General features: G+C 46.8%; 1 protein-coding gene across 5 annotated transcripts in view; it reads right to left on the reverse strand.

The window, feature by feature from the left end:
- Positions 1–21,149, reverse strand: part of TMEM131L (transmembrane 131 like) — a 173,506-nt gene extending 152,357 nt beyond the window's left edge. For 4 of the 5 annotated variants that reach the window (XM_086345886.1, XM_086345876.1, XM_086345875.1 and 1 more), the window contains exons 1-3: positions 20,974–21,149; positions 20,216–20,286; positions 7,290–7,333 (exon numbers count right to left, since the gene is read on the reverse strand). Coding sequence is in view for 3 of the 5 variants with exons in the window: in XM_086345876.1 (XP_086202002.1) it covers positions 7,290–7,333; positions 20,216–20,286; positions 20,974–21,097 (239 nt within the window). In the remaining 2 variants the exon portion in view is untranslated. The remainder of the gene's footprint in view (positions 1–7,289; positions 7,334–20,215; positions 20,287–20,973) is intronic. The other variant, XM_086345878.1, reaches the window with a different exon arrangement.
- Between the last annotated feature and the right edge of the window lie 1,339 nt (positions 21,150–22,488).

Genomic DNA, 22,488 nt, shown 5'->3' on the forward strand with positions numbered 1-22,488 from the left:
AGAAGGCAAGGGGTCCCCGAAAGGCCGCTTGTAAGAGGAAAGGCAGGCAAGGACGCGCCCAAGTTTTAGATACATGACTTGGATAGGGACGTGGAGAACAGGCTAGGGTAGCTGTAAAACCCAGGCAGCAGACCATGTGAAAAAGATGCAGCCAGACGTAGCAACCCCCTGGGGACAAGGAGCAGACAGGAGGCGAGGGAAACGCTGTTTCTGGCTTGTAGATGACCGCGGGGCGCGGGTCAGCGGAGGGGGCGGCTCCTGAGGGCGGAGGCGTGCTCCTCCAGGACTGCGCAGTGCCACCCGGGGCAGGAGGTGCCACCGGGTTCAAGTCCCTCCTCCATGAAAACCCGGGAGAGGAGGCAGAGGCAAGCTCAGGTTAAAAATGCACGACCCTATCAACAGACAAGGAACTCCAGGGCTAAAAACAAAGAAGAGTTTCGGAAAGTTGTTCCGTTCCTGTGGGGGCTCTGAGACCAAGTCATTGCCAAAAGGAAGCTTCCCTGAAGATTAAGCCATTACTGTCTGCAATTACATCTTTCAGAATGTTGCTGAAAGGTTAACGAGATTTTCTTCATGTTCTGACTCTCCTCTAACTAATGGAGACGGTTTCAGGAGAACACATGTTGCCGCTGCTACCAGACAAAAGTACATTAAAAACAACAACCACCTTCCCCCGACACCCCAGAGCCAGTCAGAATGGATAAGTTTTACATAACCATTTTAAAAGAGGAAATAACATACTATTTATACTTTGCCAACGCTTAAATTTTTCACATTCTAACAAACTGACCCCAAAAAGGCTTTTCAGAGATGCATCCAGAGAGCAGCCAGTTCTAAGAAGGGCTGAAGCCAGCCAGCTCCCCTTTGCTCCCGCCACTGAATCCCCAACAGCAATCCTTCTCAGCAGAGGAGCAGATTACTGCTGATATCTGAGAACACCCAGGAGAAAAATGGGGATGGAGAAGAGCGAGGGGAGAAAGTTTTTCAAATATTGCTTTTCTGGCTTTCAACCAAGTACAATTACATAGCATTCACAGAAGATGAAGTCAAGATAATATAAACAAAATCTTCAATGAGGCCAATTACCCTAAAAGCTTTCCCAAACTCTGTCTGAGATCACAGGCAAGCTGCTCTAGAAACCCCACACCCCAGAATCTACAGTAGTCAGCGAGGACCCCACCCTGGCTAGTCTGGAGGGAAACACAGAGCCCCCTTCTCTGTCTGCACTCTCTCCAGTGCCAGAGGTCAGGGCCACCGCCACTTTTCCGAGAACGTACTGAGACTGTTTTGTGGTCAAATCTATTGCCCAAGTTAGCAGCTGTTCCTCTACACAGGTTCTCTCAGAGACAGAGCATTCATTCTGTGGAATTCATATGTGCTGCCTGCACTGACTTCCAGTTCACCTCGATGTCATTAACGCTGGCACAGCAGGGTAGTAATTAAAATGAAAATCACAAAAATGTTTGAAAAATGTGTAAGGACATACTAATGACTTTATAAATAAGGTTAAGAATAAAGGGTGTTAAAATAGCAGGGCAGGGCTTCCCTTGTGGCTCAGTGGTAAAGAATCTGCCTACCAATGCAGGAGACATAGGTTCGATCCCTGATATGGAAAGATCCCACACACCACAGAGCAACTAAGCCCGTGCACCACAATTACTAAGCCTGTGCTCTAGAGCCCAGGAGCCACAAATACTGAGCTCGCGTGCCGCAACTATTGAAGCCTGAGCACACTAGGGCCCTTGCTCTACAGCAAGAGGAGCCGCCACAATGCACCGAGAGGGTAGCCCCCAGTCACTGTGGCTAGAGAAATGCCCGAGCGGCAATGAAGACTCGGCACAGCCCAAAATAAATAAAATAAAAAGTCAAAATAGCAGCACAACCCTACTATTGGACTATCATCCAAAGTATAAAATAAACATCCATGACATAAATAAATGACTGAATAAATCAGTAAGAGAGAACAGACAAATCTCCCATATGGAGGAATTCTAAACAATTTATGTAAGTGGAGCTTATTCTACTTAATGACTTGCCTCCAAAGAGGGCAGTGTGGAAAGAGGTAAGCAAAGAAGTTTCCAGTCGACAGAGCTGACAAACAGTACCTCTGCCAGGTGGTCAAGGTCAGCACTGAAGGGGTGTCCCGTTGACGGCCAACACCCTTGCTGTGTGACAAGAACGGCAGTTTGTAACTGAGGTCTTCCTCCTCCATAACCTCAATCTAACCACGAGGAAAAACCTCAGACAACCCCAAATTGAAGGATGAACTCCTCAAAACTGCCATGGTTTCGAAAACAAGGGAACTCTGACCGACTGTCACAACGAAAAGGACCTTAAGACACGACAACTAGAAGTCATGTGGGTTCCTGGACAGGATCCTAGGACACAGAACGTTAGGGGAAACCAGGGAAATCCGAATCAAGCGTGGAGCTGAGTTCACAGTCACATACCCACACTGGTTTCTGAGTTGTCGTCAATGGACCACAGTAACATAAGGGATTACCACTGGGGTAAACTGCGCCAAGGGCAGACAGGAACTCCCTGTACCATCTTTACAACTTTCCCATAAACCTACATCTATTCTAAAGCAAAAGGCTTCACTTAAAAGTAGCAAGAGGGACTTCTCTGGTAGTTCATTGGTTAAGACTCTGTGCTTCCACGGCATGGGGACACAGGTTCCATCCCTGGTTGGGGAACTAGGATCCCTCATACTGCATGATGCAGCCAAAAAAAATTTGTTTAATTTAAAAAAAAAAAAAGGAGCAAGAGAATCTATGAGCTTTGAAAGTACTAAAAATCTTCATTTAAAAAAAAGTTCCAACTGCACAGTAGAAGGTAAATGAACAGTAAGACCCATCCCAGGATGTAAGACTTACAGAGAATTCATGGTGAAATCGCCAGAAGCAACATTTTCAGAAAATGGACACAGAGAAGGTTTTCTGGTTGCAGCATCCAACCTTCATCATGATCTTGCCTTTACACAAAAGGAAAAAAACTCAACAACAACAACAGAAAAACCCAAGAGGCTTGGAAGTCCAGCTAAAAGGAAAGCAACGAGGGATAAAGTAACAGCAAAACGCTGGAATACTGGTCCTTGAGAAGATTAAAACATACAAATCAGGGTTGAGCCAACAGTGAGTCATGATGAAGGAGTTCTGCAATCAGTTCGGCAGTGGCAGCCGGTGTTTTTTCAATGAAAGAGAATGAAACAACCTCTGTGGAGCCGAGAGCTGCACGACAGTGTGAATATACTCAGCACCACAGAAGCGCACACTTCAGACTGGCTGAAGTGGTGGGGTTCCACAGATTTTGCCACAATTTTTTAAAATGGAGAAGAAAACAGAGTACACCACAGGCAGCACAGGTTAAGTGCTATTTTACAAATAAATAAGCAGGAGTACATAGTCATACACCCCATTAACTGCCTGTGGGTAGTAAGTAATCACAGTGTAAAAGGTCTCTCACTGAGCTGCTGTCCCTAAGTCTGAAAGCCACTGACTCAACGCCCCCTACACCCGCACGCCAATTATCTACGTCAAAAGAGGAAGAAGGGCAAAATCGACTCCGTATCTTTAAGTGTGGCGGGAAACTGATGAGAAGAAACTAGTTCTTAGTAATAAGAAAGAAGCATCTATGAAAGCAGAAATCCAGGGCAAAAGTACAAAGGACAAGGCCCCTGAAGATGCAGGCTAGCCTCCCTAGCCCACACCCTAGCCCACACTCATCCCCCAGCTCCCAGCAGCTCACACTCACTCCCGAGCCCACACTGCCTCCTGTCTCATCAAGTCTGAGATTCCTAGGAGGCAGCCAAGCAGAGTTCCCGCCTGCCCTGCGCCAGACCTTTCCCACCACATCATCGCTGCTCCAGGCTTGTCTCCATCTCCACAACTGAGTCAACCAAAGCTCACCGCAGAACTGCCCGTGTCTTCCGTCCCCCCCGCTGCCAGCCACGCTGGAACCACCATCGGCACTCGGCTGCTCTTGCTCCCAGACCCTCAAACTGGACTGTGACAAACTTCAAGCTTTGACCCATATATTTAAGGAATCTCAAACAGCTAAAATGTTATATATACCGTGAATCTAAATGGTTACAAAAAATGTAATTTCTGACATATTGTAAATACTGGCAATTTTAATCCGACTCACACTTTTACAATTATATTCAAAGGAATCTAAATACCACTGCAATAACTTTCATAATCATCAAAATATACAGATGGACTTTCCTGTACTGCTGGATATTCTCTCCAAAGGATTTTAACCTAAAATAGCTTTATGTTCAAAGCCTCTTTCAACAAAACTATGGGCTCTAATTGAGATTTCAGGATTTTTTAAAATATCTTATGACCATAGGATCTAAGTGTTCATTTTTTTCTTCTGAATTATCATTATAATTTTATTAGCACACAACTGATCAAACCAAGAAATTTTACAAATTTTCAGAGGTAATTGAACATAATTTTATTGAAATTGCATCCTTTAATGAGATGAATAAACTGTCTTTTCCCTCCTAATTGATGTATGTGATTACTGTTAGAATGAGACAAGTTTAATTAGCATCAATTTGTTCTTATTTTCCTTGTCCTTTTTTTTTTTAATGTAAGCACTGAGAAAGTTTGTTCATATAGGTGTGAATGGAAGAACAACCTTTGCTACAGCACTGTCCCGACATGCTCTAAACTCCCTCAGCATTTTAGCCAAAAGTCTATCATTAAAAACAACTTTTAAGAGAAAATATTTGCAAACAAAGCACCTGACAAGGGATTAATCTCCAAAATGTACAAACAGTTCCTGCAGCTCAATATTGAAAAAGCAAAAACCCCAATCAAAATATGGTGAAAGATCTAAACAGACAGTTCTCCAAAGCGCACATACAGACGGCCGACGAGCACGCGAAAATATGCTCGACATCACTAATTATTAGAGAAATGCAAATCAAAGCTATAAGAAGGCATCACCTCATACCGGCCAGAATGGCCATTATCAAAAAAATCTACAAACAATAAATGCTAGAGAGGGTGTGGAGAAAAGGAAACTCTCACACTGTTGGTGGGAATGTAAATTGGTACAGTCATTGTGGAGAACAGTAACAGTTTTAGTTTTAAAAAACTAAAAATAGAACTACCATATGACCCAGCAATCCCACTCCTGGGCATACATCCAGAGAAAACCAAAATTCAGAAAGATACATGCACCCCAATATCCACTGCAGTGCTATTTACAATAGACAGGAAAGGAAGCAACCCTAATGTCCATCAACAGAAGAATGGATAAAGAAGATATGGTATACATACATACCATGGAGTATTACTCAGCCACAAAAAGACATGACACTGTGCAATTTGCAGACAGGTGGATGCACAGAGAGACTGGCATACAGAGCAAAGGAGTCAGAAAGAGAAAAGCATTGTATAGTATGGTTAACGTGGAAGCTAGAAAAATGCTACAGATGAGCTTATCCGCAAAGCAGACACAGAGACACAGACACACAGATCCTATGGATACCAGGGAAAGAAGGGGGAGCAGGAAGAACTGAGAGATTGGGGCTGACGTATATATACTACTGTGCATACGATCTGGAGGAGGGCACGGCAACCCACTCCAGTATTCCTGCCTAGAGAATCCCATGGACAGAGGAGCCCAGCAGGCTACAGTCCACAGTGCGGCACAGAGTTGGATACGACTGAAGGGACTTAGCATGCATGCGTGCATGTATCAAACCGGTAACTAATGAGGACCAAACTCAGAGCACAGGCAACCCTACTCAATGCTCTGTGGTGACCTACACGGGAAGGAAATCCAAAAAAGGGGGCATGTATGTATATGCTTAGCTGATTCACTTTGCTATACATTACACAGCAATGTTCTGTACAGTGTTCTAACACAACATTATAAAGCAACTATACACCAGCAAAAATTAATAAAAAGAAAAAGAACTTTTGATAGTCTAAACAACTGCCAATTTGATTGGGTCCGCTCAGACGGTAAAGCGTCTGCCTGCAATGCGGGAGACCCGGGTTCTATTCTTGGGTCGGGAAGATCCCCTGGAGAAGGAAATGGCAATCCACTCCAGCACTCTTGCCTGGAAAACCCCATGGACAGAGAAGCCTGATAGGCTATGGTCCATGGGGTCACAAAGAGTCGGACACAACTGAGCGACTTCACTTCACTTCCTTCAATTTTATAGAAAGTAAAGACGGGAAAACCACTAGAGTTACCAATGACACTGTGATCCAATCAGAGTTAAATCATTTTCTCCTAACCAGTAACAGTATTTTAAACTGTCCCTTTGCCCAAGGTGAAGCACAAAGGAAGATGAGGCCCCGGTCAAAGGCATGCCTTTCTTCGGCAAAGCAGAGGAGTGAGATTGTGAGAGAAGAGGTGGGAAACGATGACTTGCGATCTCAGATCAGTTTCAGGACGGTACACGGATGCTGGGAAGCCAGAAGCCGATTCTCTGAAACATACCCTCTTGCCCAGGCACCACTTAGAGAGTACTGAGGTCCTTCCAAGGTACCAGATACCCCAGTTTGACAGCAGTGAACCCAGGGGGCCCTGGGACCAAAGATTCTCTTAAAAATGGACTTTACATCTTTTGATTTGCCGGCCACTTTTACCCACTCACCTCACGCTTACAAAAATACAGCTGCATCTCGTCACTGTGGTCTCCTCTCAGGTCCCGCCTCACCCCTGATCCTACAGAAACGCACTGGCCGTCTCCAGGCCCCTGCACCGCCTCCAGTGCCTCCCACCGCGGGCCCTGGCACCCTCCCTTCCTTCCGCCCGGCACGTGGCTGCCCCCACGCATTCCCACACTTCAGCTCCAGCGTCACCTCTGACCACCTGTCCACGTGACCCACCGCACTCATCTCTCCCACAGCAGTTGAATTACTGATAGTTCTTATTATAAACATAACTGTTTTGCTTTATTTACAGTAATGTCTGGCTTCCCTACTGCACACAAGCAGGTCTTAGTCAAAGTGTTGTGTTCGGCTCCTAGCACCGTGATGACCAACAGGTGTGTGTAGACAGAACCGAGCGTGTACAGCACGGAGCGTGCAAGGACGTCACAGGAGCGTGAAGCTGGGACGGGGGGTGTCTCCAGAGCTTTCGGTGCAACTTCATTTTCAAACAAAACCGTATTATTAGAGAGTCCAGATACCCCAAATGTCAAAAAGAAACATTTCTCACAGGTATTATTAAATACATAAACACACATTCCAAGACGTGAGACAGCATCCAAAGCGGGCAGGGAGCTTTACCCGGATTCGCTCCCATCCTTTCCTTACCTCTGTTCTTGAGACTGCTCCTCTGTGTCGTCTTCAGAATCACCCTATTGAGAAAGAACATGCTTTAGCAGCTGTTTCAGAGAAACACACCATCTCCCAAAAAACAAAAATAAAACCTTCTTCAAATCCCGCAAGGGTGATGAACTTGTCTAAAACAGTGCCTGCCACACAGCACACACTCAATAAACACTTACTGAAAAGAATGACACTATAATGGTGCACTGACAGCCGGAGCCCACCAAGTGATTCCTCATATGCACACTGCAAGCAGACGGTCTACCTGTTTAAGACTGCCAGCAAAGCACGGTCTCAAAGCTGGCAGGACACCACTCTCCTCTCCAAAAGCCTTTTTCTGACGTTCAAGCTTAATCACACCAAAGTTTAATGATAATTAAAATCCCCAAATATAAAAACTGTACTGAATAGCTCAGAATCCCCTATATGAACACCCTATATATGTCGACTCCGACATAAAAAAGCTGACCATGCTATGAATGGCATAAACACTGAACTCCGATCCACTTCCAAAACCTCTGCGACCTACCATGCTACACTGTGGCCAGGAGACATGCACCAAGAGGGTGAAAAGACAAGGCACTTGCAACAGGAGCAAAAGGGCAGGTCCACTTCAGCGCTGCACGGGCGAGTGCGGGCACTCACGCCCTTGGCTTCTGTCCTCTCCCGAAGCCGCACCGTGGGCGGCTTTCTACCCAGCCCTCCTCTTCCTCCGCACCCCAGCCCCAGCCCCCCGCCCTGCCGGCCGCCCTGCCCCCCCGGCCGCCCTGCCCCCTGAGCCCAGACCTCCATGCACTGACGCCCTCTGACTGTTAACCTGCTCCTGGAGCCACAGGGCCCAAATCCCTGTCTATAGCCCCAACCTCTCACTCAAACACGTTTACATCAATGCCCACCCTCCTATGAAAGCTGAGGCTCAAACAAGCTAAGTCAGACCCCACAGGATGGGAAGGACCAGTTAACTTAGCTGCAGCGCCACCACCAAACAGCTCCAGGGTCTGCACACCATCTCCCCGGAAACAGCCACACCAGACTCGCAACGTCAGGGGTCCCTGCCAAGGGCCCACTCATGTCCAGGAGGCCCTCACACCCCCTGACCCCTGGGCAAACCTGTCACCCCCAAGCAGAGGATCTGTCCCCTCAGCAGACCTGTCCTTCTCCACCCCTTCTGCCTGCAAATGAGCCCGAGCCACCAGCGCCCAGGCCTACATGACCACTGTAACGGCTTTCCAGGCTATGGAAGGCTGCTGCCTTTCCGGGACGTGGAAAAAAGGAAACCCTCCTCTACTGCTGGTGGGAATGGGGGTTACAGAGAGTATTACAGAGGTTTCTCAAAAAACTAAAAACAGAAGTACCATATAGGCAGCAGTTCCGCTTGAGTATGTATCTGAGAAAAACAAAAACACTGATTCGAAAAAGATACACGCACCCGTGTTCACAGCACCTCTATTTCCAAGAGCTAAGATATGGACACAGCCCAAATGCCCATCAACAGATGAACGGATGAAGATGTGATACACACACACACACACACACACACACACAGACAAATGGAATACTACTCAGCCATAAAAAATGAAAATAAGACAGAGAAAGACAAATACTGTATGATATCACTTGCATGTGGAATCTAAAAAAAATTACAACTAGGGAATACAAAAAAAACACGCACTGACATAGAGAAGAAACTAGGAGTCGGCACAGGAGAGGGACAAGATGGGGGCAGAAGAATCACCTCAATTTATCTAATACTGACATCAGTTATACCTCAATAAAAAAAAATTTAAAGATTGCCACTGAGTCTGCATACAAAATCAGACAGAAGGAGAAAAGATATCTATGTTAACACATATACGTGGGATTTAAACAATGGTGTAGATGAACCAAGTAAGCAGAGCAGGAACAGAGATGCAGAAATAGAAAACGGACATGTGGCCACGTGGGGTGGGGAGGAGAGCAGGTGGGAGGAATCAGGAAATTAGGGCTGACAAATACATACACTACCATGAGTAAATCCGATTGCTAGTGGGAAGCTGCTATATACGCAGGAAGCTCAGCTCGGTGCTCTGAGATGACCTAGAGAGGGGGGAGGGTGGGAGGCTCAAGAGGGAAGGGATGCGTGAATACGTATAGCTGACTCTTCACCACTGGAGACACGGGTTCAATCCCTGGATCAAGAAGATCCCCTGGAATAGGAAATGGCAACTGGCTCCAGAGGAGGCTGGAGGGCTACAGTCCATGGGGTTGCAGAGAGTCAGACATGACTGAGCAACTGAGTACGAACACACACACACACACACACACACAGCTGATTCACTTCATTGTACAGTGGAAACTAACACAGTATTGTAAAGCAATTATACTCCAATAAAAAATAATAATAAAATTTTAACAAATAAAAAGACTGCTGCACTCAACCCATCCTGTGTGTCAGTCCCTGAGTGGCCCATCTTCCTCAACATCAGTCATTACTTACAGAACCCGGCAGTCAAGGTCACCACGTTAATCTCTGCTCAAGAACCTGGCTCCAAGCTCCTGAACTGGGAATTGAGCAACCGACACTTGACTTTGACACACTCACCCCAATCTCTACAGCCACACTTCAGCAGGGTTCTGGCTCCCATTCAAAACACAAGCATAAAACATGCCCCCTTGTGACAGCAGGACTCTAAGTGGACCACAGCAAAGAAATAGAGGAAAACAACAGAATGGGAAAGACCAGAGATCTCAAGAAAATTACAAATACCAACATTTCACGCAAAGATGGGCATAATAAAGGGCAGAAACAGCAGAAGAGATTAAGAAGAGGTGATAAGAATACACAGAACTATACAAAAAAGGTCTTATGATCTAGATAATCAAAATGGTGTGCTCACTCACCTAGAGCCAGACATACCAGAGTATGAAGTCAAGTGGGCCTTAGGAAGCATCACTACAAAGTTACTGGAGGTGATAGAATTCCAGCTGAGCTATTTCAAATTCTAAAAGATGATGCTGTGAAAGTGCTGTCCTCAATATGCCAGCAAATTTGGAAAACTCAGCAGTGGCCACAGGACTGGAAAAGGTCAGTTTTCACTTCAATCCCAAAGAAAGGCAATGCCAAAGAATGTTCAAACTACCGCATAATTGCACTCATCTCACACGCTAGCACAGAGAAGGCAATGGCACCCCACTCCAGTACTCTTGCCTGGAAACTCCCATGGATGGAGGAGCCTGGTAGGCTGCAGGCCATGGGGTCGCTAAGAGTTGGACACAACTGAGCAACTTCACTTTCACTTTTCACTTTCATGCATTGGAGAAGGAAATGGCAACCCACTCCAGTGTTCTTGCCTGGAGAATCCCAGGGACAGGGGAGCCTGATGGGGTGCCGTATATGGGGTCGCACAGAGTCGGACACGACTGAATCAACTTAGCAGCAGCAACAGCAGCACATGCTAGCAAAGTAATGCTCAAAATTCTCCAAGCCAAGCTTCAACAGTATGTCAACTGTGAACTTCCAGATGTTCAAGCTGGATTTAGAAAAGGCAGAGGAACCAGAGATCAAATTGCCAACATCTACTGGATCACAGAAAAAGACAGACAGTTCTTGCTTTTTGTTAGTCTCCTGCTTTATTGACTACACCAAAGCCTTTGACTGTGTGGATCACAACAGACTATGGAAAATTCTTCAAGAGATGGGAATACCAGACCACCTCACCTGCCTCCTGAGAAATTTGTATGCAGGTCAAGTAGCGACAGTTAGAACTGGACATGGAACAGACTGGTTCCAAATCAGGAAAGGAGTACCTCAAGGCTGCATATTGTCATCCTGCTTATTTAACTTTTACGCAGAGTACATCACGCAAAATACAGACTGGATGAAGCATAAGCTGGAATCAAGACTGCCAGGAGAAATATCAATAACCTCAGATATGCAGATGACACCACCCTTATGGCAGAAAGTGAAGAACTAAAAAGCGTCTTGATTTCTGAAAGTAAAAAGAAGAGAGTGAAAAAGCTGGCTTAAAACCCAACATTCAGAAAATTAAGATCATGGGATCCAGTCCCATCACTGCATGGCAAACAGATAGGGAAACAACGACAGACTTTATTTTTGGGGGCTCCAAAATCACTGCAGATGGTGACGGCAGCCATGAAATTAAAGGACGCTTGCTCCTTGGAAGAAAAGCTATGACAAACCAAGACAGCGTATTAAAAAGCAGAGAGATTACTTTGCCAACAAAGGTCCATCTAGTCGCAAAGCTATGGTTTTTCCAGTAGTCATGCATGGATGTGAGAGTTGGACTATAAAGAAAGCTGAGCGCCGAAGAATAGATGCTTTTGAACTGTTGTGTTGGAGAAGACTCTTCAGAGTCCCTTGGACTGCGAGGAGATCCAACCAGTCCATCCTAAAGGAAATCAGTCCTGAATATTTATTGGAAGGACTGATGCTGAAGATGAAACTCCAGTACTTTGGCCACCTAATGCGAAGAATTGACTCACTAGAAAGACCCTGATGCTGGGAAAGACTGAAGGTGGGAGGAGAAAGGGACAACAGAGGGTGAGATGGTTGGATGGCTCACCAACGTGACGGACACGAGTTTGAGTAAGCTCCAGGAGTTGGTGATGGACAGGGAAGCCTGGCATGCTGCAGTCCATGGGGTCACAAAGAGCATGACTGAGCAACTGAACTGAACTGACGTGTCCATCCCAAGCTCCCTAACTATCCCTTCCCCTCATCCTACCCCCTGGCAACCATAAGTTCATTCTGAGTCTGTAAATCCCTGTTTTGTAAAGAAGTTAATTTTATCATTTCTTTCTAGATGCTACATATAAAGGATATCATACGATATATCTTCTCTAACTTCACTCAGTGACAATTTCCAGGTCCATCCATGCTGCTGCACATGGCGCTTTCATTCTTTTTAATGCTGAGAAACAGTACACTGCATACATGCAGCACATCTTCCTGATTCGTTCCTCGGCTGATGGACATCGAGGCTGCGTCCATGTGTTGGCTATTGTAAACAGTGCTGCAGGGAACACTGGGGCACACGTATCCTTTTAGATCATGTTTTTCTCTTGATACTCGCCCAGGCGTGGGACTGCAGAGTCATATGCCTACCTTGACCTCTTAAATTAAAACTGTAATTCCTATTGTCCAAATCTTCCTCCAGTCTGCCACCACATTATCACTGATGCCCTTCTAACAGACTACATAACTTACAATTTTGTCTACTTCTCATTTATTACCCATGTGCCTCCATTAAACAGGCAGCTCAGTGCACGCAGTGGTTTTCTTTCCTTGTTCCCTGTGACAGCCTCAGCACCTCAAACAGTGCTCAGCCCACAGTATGTGTGCATAAATGTCTGCAGGGCTAAGCACAATCTGTTTCCTAAATACTAGTGAGCACTGCCCCATACCTGTCAGAAGGCTATTATCAAAAAGACAAAAGATCACAAAGGTTGGAGAAGATGTGGAAAAAAGGGAACCCTCGGGCACTGCCAGTGGGATGTACCGTGGTGCAGCCACTATGGAAACAGTACGGAGGTTCCGCAAAAAATTAAAACCAGAACTACCATACGATCCAGCAACTCCATGTCTGAGTATTGATCCAAAGAAACTAAAACAGTAACTTGAAGAGATATATAATAGATAGATAGATATACACATCTAAGCTCACTGCAGCATTATTTACAGTAGCCAACACAAAGACTCAACCTAAGTAGTAATCTAAGTGTCCACTGATGGATGGATGGATGAAGAACATGTGGTATGAAAACACACTGGAATATTACTCAGCCATATTAAAAAAATGAAATCTTGCCATTTGTAACAACATGAACAGACTTTGAGGGCATTATGCAAGGTGAAATAAGTCGAAGACCAAATTCCGTATGATCTCGCTTATTTGTGGAATCTTTAACAAAACAGAACAAAAAAAACAGAACACCAAGTTCACAGATACAGGGAACAGATTGGTGGTTCCCAGGGGCAGGGGGACGGGGGTTGGGCAAAATGAATGAAGGATGTCAAAAGGTGCGGACTTCATTTATAAAATGAGTAATTTGTCACAAGGATATAATGTAGAGCCTGGTGACCACAGTAAATAATATTGTACAGCATATGTGAAATTGGCTGAGAGTAAATCTTATAAGTTCTCATCACAAGAAAAAAATGTTTGTTACTAGGTATGGTGATAGATGTTAACTAGACTTATTGAGACTTCCCTGGTGGGCCAGTGGTTAGGACTCCAGGCTTCCAATACAGGGGGTGCGGGTTCAATCCCTAGTTGGTGAAGTAAGATTCATATGGCGTGGCCAAAAACTAAAAAATAAATAAAAGTTAACTAGACTGACTGTGGTGATCATTTTTCAGCAGCTCCAAGTATAGAATTATTATGGTATAAACCTAAAACTCATGGAACATTTTATGTCAATTATAGCTAAATAAAAATTTTTTCCAATTAAAAATGTTAATAGCAGTAGATATAACTATTTTTTTAAACTCAATTAAGCAAATTTTTAAAATTTGAAACTGAACATCCATTTATTTCTCTCAGACATGGGCACTTTATCAGCACCACAGTATTTTTCTGGTCAGACGGTGCTAAAACTCACAAAGGAGCAAGGGGGCCAAAAGCCCGATCTCACGCTGAACGTCTCCAGGGTTCAAATTCCATGACTGCTGCGTGCTTATCACCTTGGACAAGTTACTTACCCACTGTGGGGTCTCAACTTCCTCATCTGAAATCAGCTCTCAACACTTCATAGCTTCCGGAGTCTTAGCATGAGTCAACATCCGAGGGTGTTATAGAATGGGAAAGACTAGAGATCTCTTCAAGAAAATTACAGAGACACCAAGGGAACATTTCATGCAAAGGTGGGCACAATAAAAGACAGAAATGGTATGGACCTAACAGAAGGAGAAGATATTAAGAAGAGGTGGCAAGAATACACATAAGAACTGTACAAAAAAGATCTTCATGAGCCAGATAATAACAATGGTGTGATCACTCTCCTGGAGCCAGATATCCTGGAATGTGAAGTCAAGTGGGCCTTAGGAAGCATCACTACGAACAAAGCTAGTGGAGGTGATGGAATTCCAGTTGAGCTATTTCAAATCCTAAAAGATGATGCTGTGAAAGTGCTGCACTCAATATGCCAGCAAACTTGGAATACTCAGCAGTGGCCACAGGACTGGAAAAGGTCAGTTTTCACTTCAATCCCAAAGAAAGGCAATGCCAAAGAATGCTCAAACTACCACACAATTGCACTCATCTCACCTGCTAGCAAAGTAATGCTCAAAATTCTCTAAGCCAAGCTTCAACAGTACGTCAACCGTGAACTTCCAGATGTTCAAACTGGATTTAGAAAAGGCAGAGGAACCAGAGATCAAACTGCCAACATCCACTGGATCACAGAAAAATTCAGACAGTTCTTCTTTTTGTTAGTCTCCTGCTTTATTGACTACACCAAAGCCTCTGACTGTGTGAATCACAACAAACTACGGAAAATTCTTAAGAGAGATGGGAATACCAGACCACCTGACCTGCCTCCTGAGAAATCTGCATGCAGGTCAAGAAGCAACGTTAGAAACAGACATGGAACAACGGACGGGTTCCAAATAGGGAAAGGAGTACATCAAGGCTGTATATTGTCACCCTGCTTATTTAATTTATATGCAGAGTACATCGTGTGAAATGCCGGGCTGGATGAAGCACAAACTAGAACCAAGAAGGCTGGGAAAAATATCAATAACCTCAGATATTCAGATGATACCACCCTTATGGCAGAAAGTGAAGAACTAAAAAGATTCTTAATGAAAGTAAAAGAGGAGAGTAAAAAAGCTGGCTTAAAACTCAACATTCAAAAACCTAAGACCATGGCATCCAGTTTCATCATGGCAAACAGATGGGGAAATAATGACAGACTTTATTTTCTTAGACTCCAAAATCACTGCAGATGGTGACTGCAGCCATAAAATTGAAAGACGCTTGCCCCTTTGAAGAAAAGCTATGACAAACCTAGACAGTATATTAAAAAGCAGAGACATTAGTTTGCCTACAAAGATCTGTCTAATCAAAGCTATGGTTTTTCCGGTGGTCATGTATGGATGTGAGAGTTGGACCATAAAGAAAGCTGAGCACAAAAGAACTGACGCTTTTGAACTGTGGTGTTGGAGAAGACTCCTGAGAGTCCCTTGGACTGCCAGGAGATCCAACCAGTCCATCCTAAAGGATATCAGTCCTGAATGTTCACTGGAAGGACTGATGCTGAAGCTGTAACTCCAGTACTTGGGCCACCTGATGCAAAGAGCTAACTCATTTGAAAAGACCCTGATGCCGGGAAAGAGTGAAGGTGGGAAGAGAGGGGAACAACAGAGGATGAGATGGCTGGATGGCATCACCGACTCAATGGACATGAGTTTGAGTGAGCTCCGGGAGTTGGTGACGGACAGGGAGGCCTGGTGTGCTGCAGTCCATGGGGTCACAAAGAGTCAGACACAACGGAGTGACTGAACTGAACAACTCGAGGGCTTTTAAACAATGCCAGCAGTATTCATCCCATGTTAGTATTTTTTGACGTTAACAGTGGAATCTGATGTAACCAAAAATAAAACTCTATGACAAAAAGCTTTCCAAATACTAGGCGGTGCTTCCTGGCCTGGAGCAAGAGGCTATTTCCTTAGTACCTGAGATACTCTGCCATTTCCTGTTTCACTTTTCCACTGATTTCCGTTATCTACACACTCAGGCTTGAGAGGGTAAAATAAACAAGCTGTGGGATTTTTAAAGGCAAAAACATTTCTTATTCAACACTGTACTATCTGAACCCAGGTCAGCTCTTTGCTAGATGGACCAACCAGGCCAGAAGAGCGTGGCCTCCCCATCCCATCCCACCCCATCCCAAACCAACACGCTTCTGGACCAGGTAACAGCTGCTCCTCCTCAGCAGCCATGTTCAAGGCTCAGACCCTTAGGAGTGAGGCTTCTCACCCCAGCAAAGGCTGAAGAGACTAAATTAATAAATTCTAGATTGCCCTTCTTGTGCCTAGAACTAATAGAAATGTGATTATTAATAATAAGAACTCAATGTCTAAGATAGTCCATCAATCTTTGAGAAAGACTAACCTCCTAAACAGGGAACTAGAAAAGACACTGACCACTGCTCCTCTTTCAGCAGGAAGAACCCCTGAATGCCCCACAATGGGGCCACCAAGCGTAGACGCCCAAACTCTCTTAAGGGAAACCCAATTAGGGCAACAAGGCATACACAAGAGAAAGAAAACAAATCCATACCCTCAAAGAACTCAAAGAGGTAAGAGAAATGTAGACAGTGCCAATGCCAAGGTAGGGGTCAGGAAGGACTGGTCTTGGATAGACGGCAAGGCAACAGAATTCATGGTTCCATTCAACAGACCCGTGTTGGGCCTGGCTAGCCAAGGGGCAGACGAGTGTCCTGGAGGAGCGAGCAAGGCCATGGACAAGGTCAGATCACAAAAGGCCTCAGGCCCAGAACAGGTCAAATGGTTCACAGGGAATCCCGGAAGTTTCTGACCTTGGAGGAAGAGTAAGAAGGGGCACACAGCAGTGTCTCGCACACACGCAACTACTTCTTGACAATAAAATATTTGACAAAAGCATTTGCTTGGGAGTTGGCATGGTGAAAGCCTGGATGAAGCACAATCAGAGGAGAGGGAAAATTCTGTAAATCTAACTGTAAAATAACATGTTTTCTTCTCCCTTCTTGTTATCAACACAGATCAAGTTTTACTGTCCTTAGACCAAAATATTTTACAAAACAAGAGTATATAACAAAAAGATATGAATAATATAACTTACCTATGCAATTGCTGGGCACATAATAAATGTGAGTTGCTCAGTTGTGTCTGACTCTTCAACCCCATGGACTGTAACCTGCCAGGCTCTTCTGTCCATGGAATTCTCCAGGCAAGAATACTGGAGTGGGTTGCCATTCCCTTCTCCAGGGGATCTTCCTGACCCAGGGATTGAACCCGGGTCTCCTGTACTGCAGACAGACTGTTGCAACAGTCTGAGCCACTATGCAATTGCTAGGCACATACTACTGCTCAGTTATCTGCACTGGCTCAGCCCCTTCAAAGCAGGAAAGCTGTTCCACACTCTCCAGTGACCAAATATAGGGGTCAGATGAGAATACTGCCACAATAATAGGAAACCTGTATTAAGCACTAAGTTCAAGGCACTTAATCGGCACAAAATCCTGAGATCAGCACCACTATTAACCCCATTCTGCGGATGAAGAAACAGGATAGAGAGGCGGGAAGAACGGAGCCCCGAGTCAAACCCTGGAGGTCTGGCAGCTTATAACAACTCAGTTATATCTGGTTTTACTAATGATGCATTATTCAAGTTCTTGGTCCGTTAAGAGAGCCATTAGAAAAAGAAAAAAAGAAAAAAGGCCCAATTGACAAAAAAACATTTCCAAAAGAGAGAACTGTGCAAATGACAAGTGTCGGCCAGTGTTAGTATTCAATTTTGCAACACCACAGCTTCGGACACTCCTATCTTACCAACCACTGACAAATCTTAGCTTCCGAAGCCATCTTTAAGTCTTCCTGAAAGCAACCCAACTTACAAATTCATTAAGCAGAAAACCTTCAAATTTAAATAACACCTATAAATAGTCTACTTTGAGCTGACTCCATAACACATATGAGGGGAACTTTTTCTGAAAAAATTCAAACTACTTTGAAAAGAATTCCCTAAAAATAACTCTCTTCAGAATTCTCTGCAGTTTACACTTACACTCACACACACACACACACACACACACACACACACACACACACACGAGCCATTGAGACAGACATGCAGCTTAGATAGATAAATACAAATAGACCCACATCTATCCCTACCCCTACCCAGGTACATGCACGGTAAAACAATTTCAAAAAAATACACATACACACAGAGATGAAATATTTAGAAAATGATTTTGAACATCAGTTTCACTTTCATTACAGCTTTGATCAAAATAGCTTAGGTATAAGCGCTCCTATAGTGAACATGCCAGAGGGACAGCTTCTGAAATTCTAACACTATTTTACCAAAACAAACTATATTATACATATAAACAAAACCAGAAATTAAGAATTAAATAAAATCACTTTTGAGCCTATAAATAAAACCCTTCATCATATCAGAGACTGACATTTCCACCTCTGAGGACAGTGACTGGGCCTTCCGCTACTGCTGTAACAAATGAAAGTCTATAATTTACTTTCCTTTCAGTCTGGGTTGGCTGTCAACACTAACCAGTTAAGAGGTAGAGGGTACAATTGAGTAAAAATGCAAATATGTATAGATATACACCAGTGCTTCTCAACCCAGGCAATTCTGCTCCCGAGAGACATTTGGCAACGTCTGGAGACATTTTTAGCTGTCACAAATTGGGGAGGAGGGGGGGAGGGACAAGGGGGAGAGAGAACTAAGAGCCACTGGCATCCAGTGGATAGAGGCAGATGCTCTAATGGCGTGACAGCACGCCAGCCGCCCACAATAAAGAATTCTCCAGCCCCAAATGTTACTAACACCTCTGTGGAAAACTCTGATATACACAAATATGACCATACTTTATTTGTTAAAAGTAAATATGTCAAATGTTAAGTATGGTTCTCTCATCAGGAACTGAATGATTTCTATTTTGTTCTTTTTATCTTATTGCATTTTTTAACACTACACATTCGCCATTTACAATGGGGGTGGGGGGGTGGGGATCCATTTAGGAATAAACTTTTAAGAGGACAAACTGTTTGATCCCTATCCCGACAGGAGTTTTTCTCCAAGGACTGGTCTTATGCAGCACCCTGGCCTTCAGCGAAGGGTCAGGAAATTTTTCCTCTAAAAAAATTACCTCTCCACCTTGAAGCTGTTATTCATTAGCACTGTATTAAAACGAATATTCCAAATACCTAGCAGCACTCCGAAATGTAAAACTGCACAGCGTCACCAATTTCCAGCTACACATCCTGTTTTCTAAACAGCCACAAGAGACAACATAGAATTAAGTGCTACCACCAATGGAGGAAGTAATGAACATCCTCAAAACTATGGCACACAAACTGACTATTCCCTGAGGATTCAAAGCACTCCCCCACGTACCCAAAACATGCTTCTCCCATGCTGTGCATGCATACTGTCGCTGCTCAAAGACACTCAATATCACATTTAAATATGTACATCTGCAGTCAATGAAAATTTCTCCTGAAGTTAAAAAACCTTAAACACAAAGGCTTTGCTGTACTCTATGGCAGTGGTAAATTCTGGATGATGCCAAATGTCCAACCAATCTTTACCAACGACTTCTCCACGTGCCATCATTATATCGCATGGGGTGGGAGTGGGGGCCTTAAATTCGAGTTCTTAACAAGAGGCTGTATTTTAACACAAATTAAAGGGACTTGGAAAAGATCCAAGATCACCATCCTTTAAAGTCCCATCTTCATCCAAACAAAGCTACTTAAGGCCAATGGCAAGGACCGCTCACTAACATTTCTGCAATCAACACTGCATCCTCCGGTGGTCCTCAGGCACACAGCACGGCTCACCGAGAGATCAGGGCACGGGCCCCTCGCCCACCCTGGACCACAGCCGGCCGAGGGGCCCGCCCTGTCCCTGGGCACCGGCGCCGCGAGCCGCGGCCCTGCTGAGGTGGCCTCGGCTCCCACCTCCTGAACTTGGGGCCGGCGTGACTCACGCCCTGTCACATGGCGCGGGAGGAGGCCGCGCAGGCCACCGTGGCCAGGTGTTCAGGCTCGGCCCGACCGTTTATTTGTCTTGCAAAGTGGCCCAAGCGCCCGCGCCGCGGGGGGGCCGCGGCCTCGGAGCCTCTCCCCCTCCCCCCGCCCCGCTCCCCGGCAGCCGCCCTGTCACCTCGGCCGTCCTCACCTGAGTGGGCAGCAGGAGTTCCCCTTCCTCCGCCTGCCACAGCTCCACCACGTTCGGCATGGGCTCGATCGCTGCACCAACACCAAAAAACATACCGCGGTTTTAATGCACGGAAAAGAAACGCTTCCTGTTTCCCGATCGTCTCCTCCGTGCACCCGCCTCACCAAAACAAGCCTCCCTTCCCTTCCAGAAGCGGAGGCCACCCGAAGAGCCAGCCGCAGATCGGAACACAATGCACCCGGTGCGAGCCGGCAGCCCCTCGGACTGTGAGGCGACTGCGTGCGGGCTCACGGGTTCTCGCGCTTGGGAGCAAGGCAGGCCACCCCGCGGAACCCCACGGGACCCCGCGCTCCGCATCCCGCAGCAGCTGCAGCGGGCGAGTGCCGGACGCGGCCCTGGCGGCCGGGCTCCGGGAACAAAGCTGCAGGAAACCGGGCCGCGGCGGGGCCCCAGCGCGCGCCACACAAAGCGGGGGCTGCGCCCGGGGCGCCCGGGGCCCGCGCACAAAGGCTCCGGGGCGCGCGCGGCTAGCGGTCCGCGCCGCGGTCCCCGAGCCCCGCGACTGCCCAGCTTTCGGGTGGCCGGGGGCGCGGGAGCGGACGCCGCGGGGGGCGGAGGGCACCAGCCCGGAATTGCAGGCTCTCCTTCCCCCTTTCCCGTTCCTCCCCTCGCCCTCTTACAGATCTCAGCGGTTCCCCCAAAAGAAAGGGGGGGGGGCGGGGTGGAGAGAGGAGCCCGCGGAGCGGCGCCAGGCTGACCTTGTCCCTGAGCCCCTCCCGGGCGGCCGCAGGGCAGGAGAACGTGGAAGACGCCCAGCAGGAGGTTCACGGCCGCGGCGGTGCGGCGGTAGCAGCCAGGCTGCGGGCGTCGGGGCCCCGCCATGCTGCTGCTCGCGCTCCTCTCGGCTGCTCGCCGCGCTCGCCGCCCGCTCGCTGGCGCCCCGGCCGCCTCGCCCGGGCCCGCCCCCGCGCCGCCCGCTCGCCCCGCCCCGCCCCGCGCCGCCGCGCCGCCCCCGCCGCCGCCGCCGCAGCTGCTGCCTGCCCGCCTCGGGCGCGCCGCTCGCTCCGCGCGTGTGCGCCACAGATAGGGAGGGACGGAACGCCGAGGGGCGCGGGGAACGTGGACAATGCGAACGCCGCGGCCGCCGCCCCGCCCCGCGCGGAATGCACGGCCGCGGGCCCGGCTCGAGGCCCCTTGGCGGCCGCCTTCCCCGAGGCGGGGGCTCCGGGCATTTTCCGCGACCGTGACAGGGGCTCTGAGAGCCGGCGGAAGGGATCCCGGGCCACTGTCGCCAGGAACTTTGAGGTGGTTTCTGCTTGGTTTGGGCACGCGGGCCACGATCGCGTTATGACCCACGGGGACGCCGGGTGATGGTGGGTGGTGGGATGAAGAGTCGCCCAGCTGGAGGCTCTGGGCAGGCTATTAGTGGAAATAATGCACTGGTTGTCTGGAAAGGCGAGTGCAGCCACATGGCTACTGCCAGTCTGCAACGAGGGTATCCGGTGGCTGCGAAGTCTGTAATTTAGCATAAAAAGAGCTCCCGCAAGACCCGAGAGGCTGACCTCAGCGCCGCGTGGCGGTGGCGCGCCCGGCACCCTCGGTGGAGACCGTCCAGTTGTGACAGGTGGGGAAGCCTCTTCGGAGAGGATTTACAGTTTCAAAGACCCTGCACACACTCCTCTTCGGATTCCTATTGCAAAATTTAGCCAGCCTCTTCTGAAATCTGGCTGCGGTCTGGGACGTGGTCAGTTGCCTGTCTCTAACATTCCCGCGGAAATATAAGTGATACTCGGAAATGTGTTTTCTGGCTCCATTTTTTGATGCCTAGAACCAAAAAGTACACATAAGATCGGAGATCTCTTTTAAGTTAATGCTATGCCAACGGGATCAACAGCAAAGGTTTATTCAGGAAGCCATCTACACAAGCTGGAAGTATTGGCAGTCTTAAGATATTTTTAGTTAATTTGCTGCTTCCAGAGTAGCTTGTATGAAATTCAGAAAATAAAAGCAATATAAAGAGGGGAAGTGACCGGGGCACACCTGTCTGCTTACATTGATCCTCTGTTTAATTGCTTCTGGTGCCTTAGAGTCTAGACAATGGCAAAGCAGTGGTCGAATAGCAGGACAGATGCGGAGGGAACTAAGTCAATTATGGATCCTCTCTTTCCCAAGGACATAATACAGTACTGTGTACCCAGCCTCACACTGTCTGGGCATAACTCTAAACAAGGTTAAATAGCATAATGGCTTGGCCAGAACTTAACATTTAAGAA

Source organism: Bos grunniens, chromosome 17, assembly GCF_055505025.1.
Source record: "Bos grunniens cultivar Pamir isolate PY7600 chromosome 17, Bosgru_T2T1.0, whole genome shotgun sequence".
Classification (NCBI taxonomy): domain Eukaryota; kingdom Metazoa; phylum Chordata; class Mammalia; order Artiodactyla; family Bovidae; genus Bos; species Bos grunniens.